The sequence below is a fragment of the Zootoca vivipara genome, chromosome 2, assembly GCF_963506605.1.
Source record: "Zootoca vivipara chromosome 2, rZooViv1.1, whole genome shotgun sequence".
Classification (NCBI taxonomy): Eukaryota; Metazoa; Chordata; class Lepidosauria; order Squamata; family Lacertidae; genus Zootoca; species Zootoca vivipara.
The window spans coordinates 105,255,708-105,269,169 of record NC_083277.1 but is presented as its reverse complement, the minus strand read 5'-3'; the positions used below and the strand labels follow the sequence as shown (position 1 = coordinate 105,269,169).

The 13,462-nt window shown below is 46.5% G+C and overlaps 1 protein-coding gene across 1 annotated transcript; it reads right to left on the bottom strand.

Moving 5' to 3' along the window:
* Positions 1-270: 270 nt before the first annotated feature.
* LOC118079592 (tubulin alpha-1C chain) lies at positions 271-9,470 on the bottom strand. The gene is made up of 4 exons (XM_035103902.2): positions 9,318-9,470; positions 2,801-3,023; positions 1,917-2,065; positions 271-1,355 (listed from the first exon to the last, which is right to left on the bottom strand). Exons 1-4 carry the CDS (start codon positions 9,318-9,320, stop codon positions 381-383), a joined length of 1,350 nt encoding a protein of 449 aa, XP_034959793.1. The 5' UTR covers positions 9,321-9,470; the 3' UTR covers positions 271-380.
* Positions 9,471-13,462: the final 3,992 nt, after the last annotated feature.

The window sequence follows — 13,462 nt, the reverse complement described above, 5'->3', positions numbered from 1 at the left end:
TGCTTCGGTGCATTGCAAATGCCTGTGTTGTCCTGCTGCAAGGACATTCAAGTTCTGCCAACCCTAAGAGCCTGGCCAGTCCCGCTCCACCCATTCAAAAAGCATGTTCTCAGCTGACATCATCTATAGCAGGACCTAGCCGTACAGACCCTTTTATGCAACTCTAAAGGACAGGGCACAGACACATGGTCTCCGATGCTGAATCTTGGACCCAGGCCTACAACTCCAAAGGACAGGGCACGGTTTGTTCTATAAAGAAAGGAACAAGACTGCTTTCAACCAAACGTTTCTTTTTAATGAGTCTAACACAATAGACAGCAGAAGGCATCCAGAAAGGAGACAGGGGCGAGAAGCATAAAACAAACTGATACAAACAGAAATCAGTATTCTTCGCCCTCGTCATCCCCATCGGCACTGTCTGCCCCAACCTCCTCATAATCCTTCTCCAGGGCAGCCATGTCCTCCCGGGCCTCTGAGAACTCGCCTTCCTCCATCCCTTCCCCAACGTACCAGTGGACGAAGGCACGCTTGGCATACATCAGGTCAAACTTGTGGTCCAGGCGAGCCCAGGCCTCAGCAATGGCTGTGGTGTTGCTCAGCATGCAGACGGCACGCTGCACTTTGGCCAGGTCGCCCCCGGGGACCACCGTGGGGGGCTGGTAGTTGATACCAACCTTGAAACCAGTGGGGCACCAGTCCACAAACTGGATGCTACGTTTGGTCTTGATGGTGGCAATAGCAGCGTTGACGTCTTTGGGGACGACGTCCCCACGGTACAACAGGCAGCAGGCCATGTATTTACCGTGACGAGGGTCACATTTCACCATCTGGTTGGCTGGCTCAAAGCAAGCATTGGTGATCTCTGCTACCGTCAGCTGTTCATGGTAAGCTTTCTCGGCAGAGATGACTGGGGCGTAGGTGGCCAGGGGGAAGTGGATTCGGGGATAGGGCACCAGATTGGTCTGGAATTCTGTCAGGTCTACATTCAGGGCACCATCAAATCGCAGGGAGGCCGTGATGGAGGACACAATCTGGCTGATAAGGCGGTTGAGGTTGGTGTAAGTGGGGCGCTCAATGTCCAGGTTCCTGCGGCAAATGTCATAGATGGCCTCGTTGTCTACCATGAAGGCGCAGTCGGAGTGCTCCAGGGTGGTGTGGGTGGTCAGGATGGAGTTGTAGGGCTCAACGACAGCTGTGGAGACTTGGGGAGCTGGGTAGATGGAGAACTCCAGCTTGGACTTCTTGCCGTAGTCAACAGACAGGCGCTCCATCAGCAAGGAGGTGAACCCAGAACCAGTGCCCCCACCAAAGCTGTGGAAGACCAGGAAGCCCTGGAGACCTGTGCATTGGTCAGCCTGTTGGAAAGAGAGGTTTAAAAGACCCCAGCTCTAAAGTTTAATACAGCTCGAACATAAAGTGAAACCTGCAACAAAATGTTGCAGTGGGAGGAGTGAGAGGGTCACAATTCCCCCTTTGCCGTTCCATTCTCCTCTCCCCTTTGCTTTTGCATATTCTCCTCCTTCTAGCATCCAGAATTCCATGGACTCTAGGCACATTCAGTCCTCTCTTATTGTGTTGTTTTTATGATGTTAGCCACTCTGAGCCCGGCCTTGGCTGGGGAGGGCGGAATACAAAATTTGTTGTTGTTGTTAGTTTGGGAGGGTCCCCATTTGTTCCTTTTTAAAAGGGTTTTGTCTATTCCCGAAAAGCCGGCCTTTCCCTCTTAACACGGGCAGTACTTTTTCTTATTACAACCATGCTCACAGCCAGAACAGAGGAAACAAGAAGGAACATATTACAGAAATGTACTTTCTCCATTTATAATGGGTGTTTTTGTGAAACGACTTGCCTGTCCTGTTTAGGGGCCCCTGAATACTTCCTTTTCCCAGTCACACGGGCAGCAGATATCAACTCACCAGCTTCCGTATCCTGTCGAGGACCAGGTCAATGATCTCCTTGCCAATGGTGTAGTGGCCCCTGGCGTAATTGTTGGCAGCATCTTCCTTGCCAGTGATGAGCTGCTCGGGGTGGAAGAGCTGGCGGTAGGTGCCAGTGCGCACCTCATCTGCGGAGAGAAGCGATCCCAGGTGAAAAGGTATTTAAGACCATCTGCCCTTGAGGAATCATATCCATTGTACACCAGGACAAACACATGTCTAAGGCTTCTGAGGAGATTTGGGTGGCATGCCCACCATATAGGTAAAGCACATGACTTCTCCCAAAGAATCCTGGGAACTGTAGTTTGTCAAGGGTGCTGGGGATGTTGGCTCTGTGAAGGGGAAACTACAGTTGCTATGGGGGAGGGGAGGGGAACGGGCTTTAAACACATGGTAATTTAAATGTCTCCACCCCCATCATTCATCCCAGACACTGAGGTTCACCTCTGAGGGCCTTCTGGCGGTTCCCTTGCTGTAAGAAGTGAGGTTAAGGGGAACCAGGCAGAGGGCCTTCTCGGTAGTGGCGCCCGCCCTGTGAAATGCCCTCCCATCAGATGTCAAGGAAATAAATAACTATCTGCCTTTTAGAAGACTTCTGAAGGCAGCCCTGTTTAGGAAAGTTTTTAATGTTTGATCTTTCATTGTGTTTTTAATATCCTGTTGGACGCCACCCAGAGTGGCTGGGGAGGCCCGACCAGATGGGCGGGGTATAAATAAATTATTATTATTATTATTATTATTATTATTATTATTATTATTATTATTAATATTATTATTATTAACATCCCTATTTTCATTGGAGAAATGTTGGAGGGTATGGAAGCTACACCCCCACCTGTAGCATGTCTTGTTTGTATGCTTACCAATCACAGTTGGCTCCAAGTCTATGAAAACGGCCCTGGGGACGTGCTTGCCAGCTCCCGTCTCACTGAAGAACGTGTTGAAGGAGTCGTCTCCTCCCCCAATGGTCTTGTCACTGGGCATCTGCCCATCAGGCTGGATGCCGTGTTCCAGGCAGTAGAGCTCCCAGCAGGCATTGCCAATCTGGACTCCAGCTTGGCCAACGTGGACGGAGATGCACTCGCGCTGCGGAAAGAAGCAGCTATGGTAGTAGCTCTAGCAGAAATACAGCTCTCAGGGAGGTTTCGGCTGAAGGACCGGTCACCACTTGACAATTTCCCCACGTGTCAATCAATTACCGCCCGTTCCCATGCAAATTCAAGTTTGCGAAATTAAGCGTGACCTGTTCTTAGAAAACATTAACCATTCCCCCCCCCTCCCCTCCGTGGGCAAGGTACGGTTCAACAGCTTGAACTCATGTGCAAGTCAACCTGTAACTACTTATCCACTAATTCACAGGGTGACTTTGGGCCGCTAATTGCAGCAGCCTCATTTATCTTCTACTTCAGAAGTGGAGGCATTTGACTTGCCTTCAGAATTGCAGAGATGAATGAGCAGTTCTCACAAAGGCACTGGCCACTGTTTCTGAGCAAATATTCAGAAGACATCTGACATTTAGAAGACATCTGAAGGCAGCCCTGTTCAGGGAAGTTTTTAATGTGTGACATTTTAATGTATTTTTAATCTTTGTTGGAAGCTGCCCAGAGTGGCTGGGAAAACCCAGCCAGATGGGCGGGGTACAAATAAATTATTATTATTATTATTATTATTATTATTATTATTATTATTAAGCAGCTTAGTTACTAGTAGGGCTACCATCTTTCTAAAAGTAAAAACCAGGACATCCCAAAGGTTGTTGTTTTGGGTTGTTTTTTGCAAAAACACCCACAATCTTGCCTAAGATCCAGGACAAAGGGCCGACTTTTGGACCCCTGCCCCCGACATCAATTCCATCTTTGAAATCCCAATAATGTTATAAGTGTAAAATACATTGCAAGTGTCATGTCTTTTGCTACTTGTAATGTGGCAAATACTACGGACAAAATGGAGAGATATAAAATAGGGATTATGAAATAATATGCAGTTGAAAAGGTTGACAATAGGACCCATGAAGGTGGGAAATTCTAAATATGGATATGTATTTTGTATTGTTATAATTCTATATTTGTAAAACCAAATAAAATTATTTCGAAAACAATAAATCCTGATAATGACTGGGGGAAACCGGACGTATGGCGGCCCTAGTTACTAGCAGGCTGTAATGTAATTTTCATGCAACAGAACAGTCCATTTATAAATCCCCATCATTAAGGAAGTCTTCTTGCGCCTTTAGAATTGAAATACATGTTATTAGAAACTGTGCTTACTGATGACTTGTATAATATTCTGAAGACTCAATAGCAAGAAAGCAAAGGCAGCCACAATTCATTGACTTAGAACAGCGTTTCTCAACCGCTGTTCCGCGGCACACTAGTGTGCCGCGAGATGCTGGCTGGTGTGCCGCGACGTGCGGCGACGAGAAGGGCGTTGGCATTGTCATGTGCCTGGCGGCCGCCAATTCACAGGACTGACCTGCCGGAAAGCAATATTTCTCCTCCTCTTTCCCAAAGCTCAGTGCAAACGAGCCTGGCGGCCGCCAATACCCAACACTAACCCGCCAGAAAGCAATATTTGGCAAGTGTTTCTTACAGTCATAATTATAATATAGGGCGGCACAGAGTTAAATTTTTAAACTTTTTTAATGGTGGCGTGCCTCGTGATTTTTTTCACGGAACAAGTGTGCCGTGGCCCAAAAAAGGTTGAGAAACACTGACTTAGAAATAGGAAATGTGAAAAATACACTCCTCTTTTAATAAGTGAGATGTTGATATTTGGAGTTCTTTTCAGTAGGGTTTTGCCATATTTCAAAAAATAGCTTTTCTTTCTTTTTTTGGAAACCCCCGAAGTTGTTGAGCTTTTTTTCTCCCAAGATCCAGGACAAAGCACCACATTTCGGAAATTTCCCCTGGAAATATGGCAGCCCTATTTTCATAAGAGTTCTCACTTTATGCTTCTGCTTAACCATTGGTAATAGAGACGTGTCTTGTGACAGCTTTTGCAGCTAACAAGCATCTGCCCATCTGAAGAGAACTCAAAATGGAATTCTTGCAGCTTCAACTGATATGCCTTGTCTTTCACCTTTGAAACAAGAAGACTTCCCCATCTCCACAAACATTCCAGATTAGAATGTTGTCTCTTTCTTGGTGCCTGAACAGCAGTCTACTGGATGGGCAATATTAGCAGTGCTCATTCCAAGTATTCTTTAATCCTCAAATCTGGAGTTCTTCACCATACAGACTCGTAGAATAAATAGTCAGAGGAATTGGTTAGGGTGAGTTTCATTTATGAAGGCCATTTTGAAGTCATTAATCCTATTTAGAGTTTTAAATGGTCAGCACAACTTCAATGAGCTCAGCAGTTTCAATTAATTTTTTTTTAGCAAAATGTATATACCATTTGACTGTTAAAAGAAACACATCAAATTGGTTCATAGAACCTCAAAACAGTTTACACAGCTGGCCTTTGTGTTTGGGGGTAAGTATGCCCCAATTAATCCTTTGGACCCCATGTGACTAGCAGCCACAGTCTATATTTGGTCTGTCAAGGGAAGGATACAAACCTCAAGACGACCAGCGGTGAAGTTTTTGCAACAGATTGTTTAAAAGAAAAAGAACTTATCAGAGGCATTCTGTGCTTTTGTTGAAGACAAGAATTTCAAGGCTATACTAACCCTTATGCAGGAATCCTTCTTGCCTAATAATCCCATGTAAATATGCACAAGATGGCAGTTTTAACTCCAGAGGAATGCAGCGGACGTCATTCAAGGAGACATTAAGTAGGATTGTGTAGCCAGTGTGATAAACAAGATGGATAGGTCAGAGGAAATTCAACTGTGGTAGCCATTTGTGAACTGTTCATGCAAAGCAGGACACGTTTTGCATTCTGTCCTTGTCTGAAGACAATGTGCCTCTATTTCCCGGCCTTAAAAGCTTAGAAGGTTCGTGGGTAATGTTCTAGCTAGCCAGTAATGCATATGGAGAGCCTGTACTTATTGAAGGTACTCTAGCCATTATAATCTGTCTCCCTGCCCGATATTCTTCAACTAGGCTGGTGCTGCTTAAGGAGGAACAAGATGTTTGCATTTATATATCACGCTTCCATGTACCGGGCATTTCCTTGTGGAAAAGACTAGTCAGATGAACAAGATGTACCTGGAAGCATGAAGCCTAATACAGTGGTACCTCGGTTGACGAACGTAATCCGTTCCGGAAGTCCTTTCTTAAACCAAAGCGTTCTTAAACCGAGGTGCGCTTTCCCTACTGAGGCCTCCCGCCATCGGTGCCCTTCCACCGTTCGGCTTCCATGGCAAAGTTCGCTAACCGGAACACCTACTTCCGGTTTTGTGGAGTTCGTAGACCGAGGTACCACTGTATACAGTTGCAACAGTCTTGCCCCTTCTTAAACACCACTACTCGAAGAATATGCAGACACAGATATGAATGAATAAGTGACTGTCCTGGTCAAAGAGTACACTGCAGTGTCTCCAGGTAGAATTATGTTTACAAGACTCCTATCATCCTTTAAGTGTATTGTTAAGGGTAGGCCTAAGTTCCAGTCCTTCTGTACTGCCCCCCCCCAATCCCCTTCCCCTTCCCCGACCTTTCTAAAATCTTTATTTGAACTTTGAGGCTGCTGGGCATGCTTCACAGCACCATGCTTCCCCATCCTATCTGGACAAACAATTACAGACTATTTAAATGTAATTGTTGAGTTGAAACCGCGAAGAGATAGTGGGAAGTCAATAAAACTAATAAGGGACTCAAACCAATATGAAGGTAATTTCTTCTTATAATTTTGTGTATAGATTATTCAAGTTATGGTTTGTACTCCTTAAATAATGTTGTTGTTGATCAATATTTTTCTGTCTTGTTTAGGGTTCCACCCTTCTTTTTCTTTTTCCCTGTTCATAATCTGAGTTTTTGATTTTTTTTTTCAGTGTTTCACATTATATCCTTTTGTGTTGCTATCTTATGTACCTTTTATTTACTTTTTTTTGTAAACTTTGGAAATGTATTGAATTAAAAAATTAAAAAATATACAAAAGAATGACAAAAAAACCAATAACACCCACCCAAAAACAAATACTTTGTTTGTTTGTTTGTTTGTTTCATTAATGGCTATCCCTGCCATCATCTATATTCTAAGATTAACTGTGTTACATTTATATCATCTTCAATTTGAGCCTGTTCTGCTTCCATTCTTTTAATAATCTGCACAGGGAGATGCCCGACTGTACCAGCCACAATGCAGGCCCTGTGTTCAGAGCTCTTCTCTTGATTTAAAAAAAAGGCAAGGCCTGAAGATTATAGAGGAGCTTGGAACTCGTGGTTCCTAGTCTGTAATGCTTGCTTCCTCAGGAGTGCCCATCTTCTAGATGCTAATGGGTAGATGTTTCGAAACCAACTACAGTATTTTGAATTCCTGACTAGATTAGGCTTGCTGTAGCTGGTTGTTTGCAGTGGAGGCAGTATTCAGCAACAGCTGAACAAAGCAGAAGAGAAGGCTACCCACATGCTACCAGCAGGACAGATCCAAGGCAGGGTGGGGCTTACCTGCCCTGCCCCCTCCGATATTGTATTGAAGTTGGCATCCCTGGTCCAGACGTATATAAACTTTATGAAGTAAATAAATAACTCCTTGCTGAGCAGCCTCATGTTTTTTTATTGACGCCGGAACTGCATCTTGAGTGCTTTACTACATCCATTTTCGATTATAAAAATTCTAGTTTCCGTGGTCCTTCTTTGACTCCGGCTGTACGTGCCACACCTTCCAGCACATGTTAAAAGAGATTTCATCCTTTTCACCAGCAGCTGGGCATTATGCGATGCTGCAGAAAGCCCCTTATGTACAGCATCTCTTTGCAAGAGCAAAGCCTCCCAATTGGCAAGTCCAAACTTGTCCACTTTCGCTTTCAAGATGCTACCCAAGCCCAAAGGAACTTGCCTTTTAAGTGTTACCCAAACAGCTTAGGCTGGCACTTTTGCAAGGGGCATTTGGAAACAGAGCGGTTTTTAGAAAGCTGTGATTTGGAGAAGCTCTCTGGTTAACAGCACTTCCTTCTTTTAACCAGTAGCCAAAATAAGCAAGAGAGGTCCCTATAAATTCCGTGGGGAACAGCACAAGTTTGGATCTTCGACAGACCCCTCCTTCCATCACATTCTCTGCACCCTGCTTGTGTAGATCTTTTGAACCCTGCTGTGTTGTGTCTTAGCATGGAGTGTCCAAAGTCAAGAAGGAGGACGGTGCCAGGAAGCTGTCATTCTGAGCTTAAGAGGGTCATGACCTGCCGCTGAGCATTGCAAACCCAAGATAACTGGAGGATTTTGCCAAGAGCTTATTTGCAGATCCACGGAGACCCATTTCTCAGAATGAGTAAAGGGAGGCTTTTAGCAACCCCTCCCTGTTTCTCGCCTACTATTATCCTCCTGGGCCTGCCTTGTGGCTCCTAGACTACCAGAGATGAGCTACTTCTTCTGGCTTACCTCCTATACCAGGCTCTACAGAGCTGGCTGCGAGAGAGCGACAAATACACTCCAAGCCCCCTCCCCCGGGAATATCAGTATCCAGCGCCTATCTCACGTCATGTCAGAGAAATCGAGATTCAGAAAAGTTTCTCAGAGCCGGGTTCTTCTCCCATTGGGTGGGAGTGGATATCTACGGTATACATGAGGAAGCTGGCAGCTGAGCTACGCACCCTACCCATATACCCAAATCTCTGAGCATTATTTTGCTCACCTCACCCCTGGCGCGCGGAAAGAGCCTGGATGCGGCTCCTCAAGACATCAGCCCAGCAGACACGTGTCTGCGCGTTACGATCTCCACGTCCTACACGCAAGTGCTTTTCCCCCGATGTTTTTTCTTTTGTTTTCCTAAGCGCTGGGGGACGCTGCCCTATGGCAGGAGTCAGAGAAAAGCTCCAGCGCAGCCGATGCTCAGGAAAGACTAGCCAAGGGCCATCTCCCGAGGGGAAGGGAAGGGCGACTCGACGCCACACCTCCCCATTCTCACGAGATCTCAACCTGGCGCCCTTCAGCCACACCCTTGACCGGCTTTCCGGCTACACGCGTGTTCCGGGGGACCCAGTTGGCTGCCAACACGCGCAGGACACAGTGCCACTCCCTGGGGTGCCCGAGCATCCACAAAATTCCCCACGAAGGGGCCAGGCACCCACAAATTTCGGTGCCAGGGGCTATGCACGCTGCATGGCACCCATAGGCCAAGCTGACACTCCCGGGACACAGTTCTGCGCGCCTTCTCAAGACCCACGAGGAAACAGGCATTGCCATTGCGCTTTAACCAGCCGTGTTTTTCCTTTCCCAAGGAAATCCCCAGAACCTAAGCCGAGGTGAGTGCAGGAGGCGCATCCGACCCACGACTTACCATGTTTCCCGGCAGGCAGGATAGAGACCAAACACAGATAAAGGAGAAAGAGAGGGTTGAGAACCGGGTTGAGCTCCGCCTTCCTCACGAATCGACCCGTTCAGGGAGCCGCCAGTGAGCAAAAACGTCTTCCCAACTTCAGCACTTGCCCGGGCGTGGGAGGGGGGGGCTTTTACTTTTATAAGGCGTGAGTGACGTATGCAACAGAGGCGGGGCTTCGTGGCTGGAACAGATGGGGGGGGAGAGAGGCGCACCGCCCCCGCTCTGGCCCTTGATTGGCACGTTCGAATTCCCCGAAAAGTGAAGGCGGGGACGAGCGAGCGCAGAAGTGGAACCCAGAGCTTGACCCGAGCTAAAGGCGCTTTCCACCTCCACGAAACAGAGTTGGGGTGCTAACCTGAATAAAATATGTGCATAGCTGCCAAGTTTTCCCTTTTCTCGCGAGGAAGCCTATTCAGCATAATGGAAAATCCCTTTAAAAAAGGGATAACTTGGCAGCTATGAAATATGTGGGGGGTGGGAAGCAGTAAGCCCCGCCCCGCGCAATCGATAACACGACACCCACCCACCAACTTGGGGGGGGGGGTGCCAGCCCCCTCAAATATTTCATATGGGGGGGGACCTCAGCCCCATGCTTCCCATGCCTGCAAATGAAAGCATGTCTTACTTGAAAGTTAATTCCATCTTAAATAACAGGACTCCCTGCCTGTGGTTCTTGAGGGATGCGTTGGGCCATGACCGAAGTATTGGACTGAGCACAAAGACTTGATTGTCGTTCTGTGCTTCCCACAGATCTTCCTACCATTACAGTATATCCATTCTGCAGTCTTGCAAGCTGATTCTCTGCCATGCAAGGGCTCCCAGCCCTGCTTTAGGCTGATTTAATGCTGATAGCTTTTACCTGACCTATGGGTCTTGATGCAATTATTAAAGCAACCTGCCATCTTCATTCCCCCACAGCACTCCTGGACGGTTGTGCCCTGAGGATATGTGCCTCTTTCCTGGCACCACAGTTGTCATTCATGGTCATAAATAAATAACTATTGTTCCCTGGGCAACAGGGATTTTTTTTCCACGTGGCTTTTTCCAGATCAACATTTGCACCTCTGGGCAAGCAAGGCAGCAATCTATGCTGCAGATCTGGAAGCTATTTCAGGAGCTCTCTGAAATTGCAGATTGTCAGATTAAACTCTTGAGTGCAAAAGGAGCAGGGTGGTGGAGGAGGAGGAATCACTCCTTTAAAAAGGTCCAGATTTGATCAGTGCCTGGATGAGAAGCTGCCTGGAAGCCCCTTTTATGATGCATCGACCTTCCTAAACATAAGTGTATCAGGCAAAGTAATAAATCTCTCTGCATGTACTAGGAAGTAAGGACTCTTGAAATCACTGGAACCGTGTGTAAGAAAAAAGTGTTCCCTGCATGTAGATTGTCACATGTGACCGTTTCACATGTGTATACATGCTGCAGGTGGGGGGGGGACACACCCATGTCCTGGCATGTCCTATGATCTGGCTTTGAATCAGACTTTACCCACATCTAGCAAGACTTAATGTTTGACTTGTGACACTATTGTTGTGATGGGGAATTTGCATAGGGGAATCTGTAGATGGAGGGGGTGCTTACCCCTCCCCCCCATTCTCCCTTACAATTTATCCTAGTTGCTCCCTCCCTTCCTTTCAACTAGTTCAGAGATTCAAAATAATCCACTGCTGGAAGGAGACGTCAACCAGAGAGTATCCAATCCCCCCCACTCCCATTTATTCTCTGCTGCATTTCCATGATTAATTAGCTAACATGTTGTTGACACACATGATGTAGCTCTTTTCCCAGGATGTGCCGTTGTTCTTGAGAGAGGAATGGGTGCAATAATGGGGTGAATTGACTCCACTGATAAGAAGAGGCCCTCTCCTCAGGAGGAAAGCAGAGAACAGCAAGATCAGATCAAGGCAGTCACTCCCAGAGGACGACAAGTTTGTTGGATCAGCTGGGCCATCGGCCTGATCCAGCAGGCTCTTTTTATGGTCTTACCTTTACGGATAAAATAAAGCAATTCATACAGGCTTGCATCCTGATCCTAAATACGTGCTTGAAACCATAGCTCCTGTCCCCACAGACCTCAAAGCACTGGAAACACCAGCAGCTCAAAAATATTTGTTGGCACCGGTCGATTAATGCCACCACCATGCTGTAGTCCAAACCACTGAGTCCTTTGGGCTTGCCAATCAGTTTGAATCCCTGCAACGGGGTGAACTCCCATTCATCTATCCCAGCCCTGTGAACCTAGCAGTTTGAAAGCACACCAGCGCAAGTAGATAAATAGGTACCGCTGCAGCAGAAGGGTGAATGGCATTCCTGTGCGCTCTGGTTTCCGTCACGGTGTCCCATTGCACCAGAAGCGGTTTAGTCATGCTGGTCACATGACTCAGAAAGCTGTTTGTGGACAAACGCTGGCTCCCTCGGCCTGAAAGCGAGATGAGCGCCACAACCCTAGAGTCACCTTTGACTGGACTTAACCATCCAGAGGTCCTTTACTTTTTTACCTTTACCTAGAACATGGAGTCCATACCACAACCCTTGGAAGAGTAAGTGTCCATCAGTCTATGTGCTATGCAGTATTCCCCACTGTTAAATACGCGGTGCCTCTCCATATCTGTCAATTGTTCCCTAAATGTCTCTGTTCCTCTAGCCACAAATTTGCATCCGTGGGCCTAGCTCTGTTTCTGGGTAGAAGCATTATTTTTGTTTTTGTTATGAGAAAAAAAACTGCTCCTTTTCCTTTATGGGGTACCCAAGAGCCCATATAGTCATTTTGTAGATTCTCTATTGGTAGGAGAAAATAACAGAGACCAATAAGAGAATATTGAGAAGCAAAGCAGCTAGTAAGCCTGATCTTTATTAAAGCTGTTGCAACCCACACACCCAGGGACCCAGAACAAAGGTGTGGCAGCCCTTATGTTGTTGTTGTTGTTTAGTCGTTTACTCGTGTCCGACTCTTCGTGACCCCATGGACCATAGCATGCCAGGCACTCCTGTCTTCCACTGCCTCCCGCAGTTTGGTCAAACTCATGTTCGTAGCTTCAAGAACACTGCCCAACCATCTCGTCCTCTGTCGTCCCCTTCTCCTTGTGCCCTCCATCTTTCCCAACATCAGGGTCTTTTCCAGGGAGTCTTCTCTTCTCATGAGGTGGCCAAAGTTTTGTAGCCTCAGCTTCAGGATCTGTCCTTCCAGTGAGCACTCGGGGCTGATTTCCTTCAGAATGGATAGGTTTGATCTTCTTGCAGTCCATGGGACGCTCAAGAGTCTCCTCCAGCACCAAAATTCAAAGCACCAATTCTTCGGCGATCAGCCTTCTTTATGGTCCAGCTCTCACCTCCATAGATCACTACTGGGGAAACCATAGCTTTAACTATACAGACCTTTGTTGGCAAGGTGATGTCTCTGCTTTTTAAGATGTTGTATAGGTTTGTCATTGCTTTTCTCCCAAGAAGCAGGCGTCTTTTAATTTCGTAACTGCTGTCCCTTATGTAGCCCTTATGTAGGACTACTGTCCCTTATGTAGACTTTTCAAATTGCCCACCCTCAAACTCCAGACCAACCCCAGAAACATTATACATACATCACAGAAGGGGTGTATCCCAGGACCACCACCCTCCAATACATCATACATACATCACAGAAGGGGCAGACTACAACAGAAATCTGAGTGCATTGGTTTTTTCTCTTGTCTGCTAGGTTGCTTGACTGGATTACCTGGGCATCCTGGCCACTCTTTTGTTACTCAGGTAGCCATGTTGGTCTGGGTCGAAGTAAAATAAAAAAAATCCTTCAGTAGCACCTTAAAGACCAACTAAGTTTTTATTTTGGTATAAGCTTTCGTGTGCATGCACACTTCTTCAGATACACTGAAATAGGAGTACATAAGCGCCTGGGGACTCCTATTTCAGTGTATCTGAAGAAGTGTGCGTACACACGAAAGCTTATACCAAAATAAAAACTTAGTTGGTCTTTAAGGTGCTACTGAAGGAATTTTTTTACTTTTGTTACTCAGTTCCTGAATCCAGAGCACAGGTCACAGGCTCACACCCTATTCATGTCTTAAATGTGCCCTTAAGACAAGATTTGTGAAAGAGACAATGGGCAGATT

Bases quoted from the DNA above. Each gene is read 5' to 3' on its own strand.
- LOC118079592 (XM_035103902.2), bottom strand. The intron at 2,066-2,800 runs GTAAGCATACAA...TTCTCTCCGCAG, and splicing joins CTTGGAGCCAACTGTGATTG to ATGAGGTGCGCACTGGCACC. The intron at 1,356-1,916 runs GTGAGTTGATAT...TCTTTCCAACAG, and splicing joins TCGACAGGATACGGAAGCTG to GCTGACCAATGCACAGGTCT.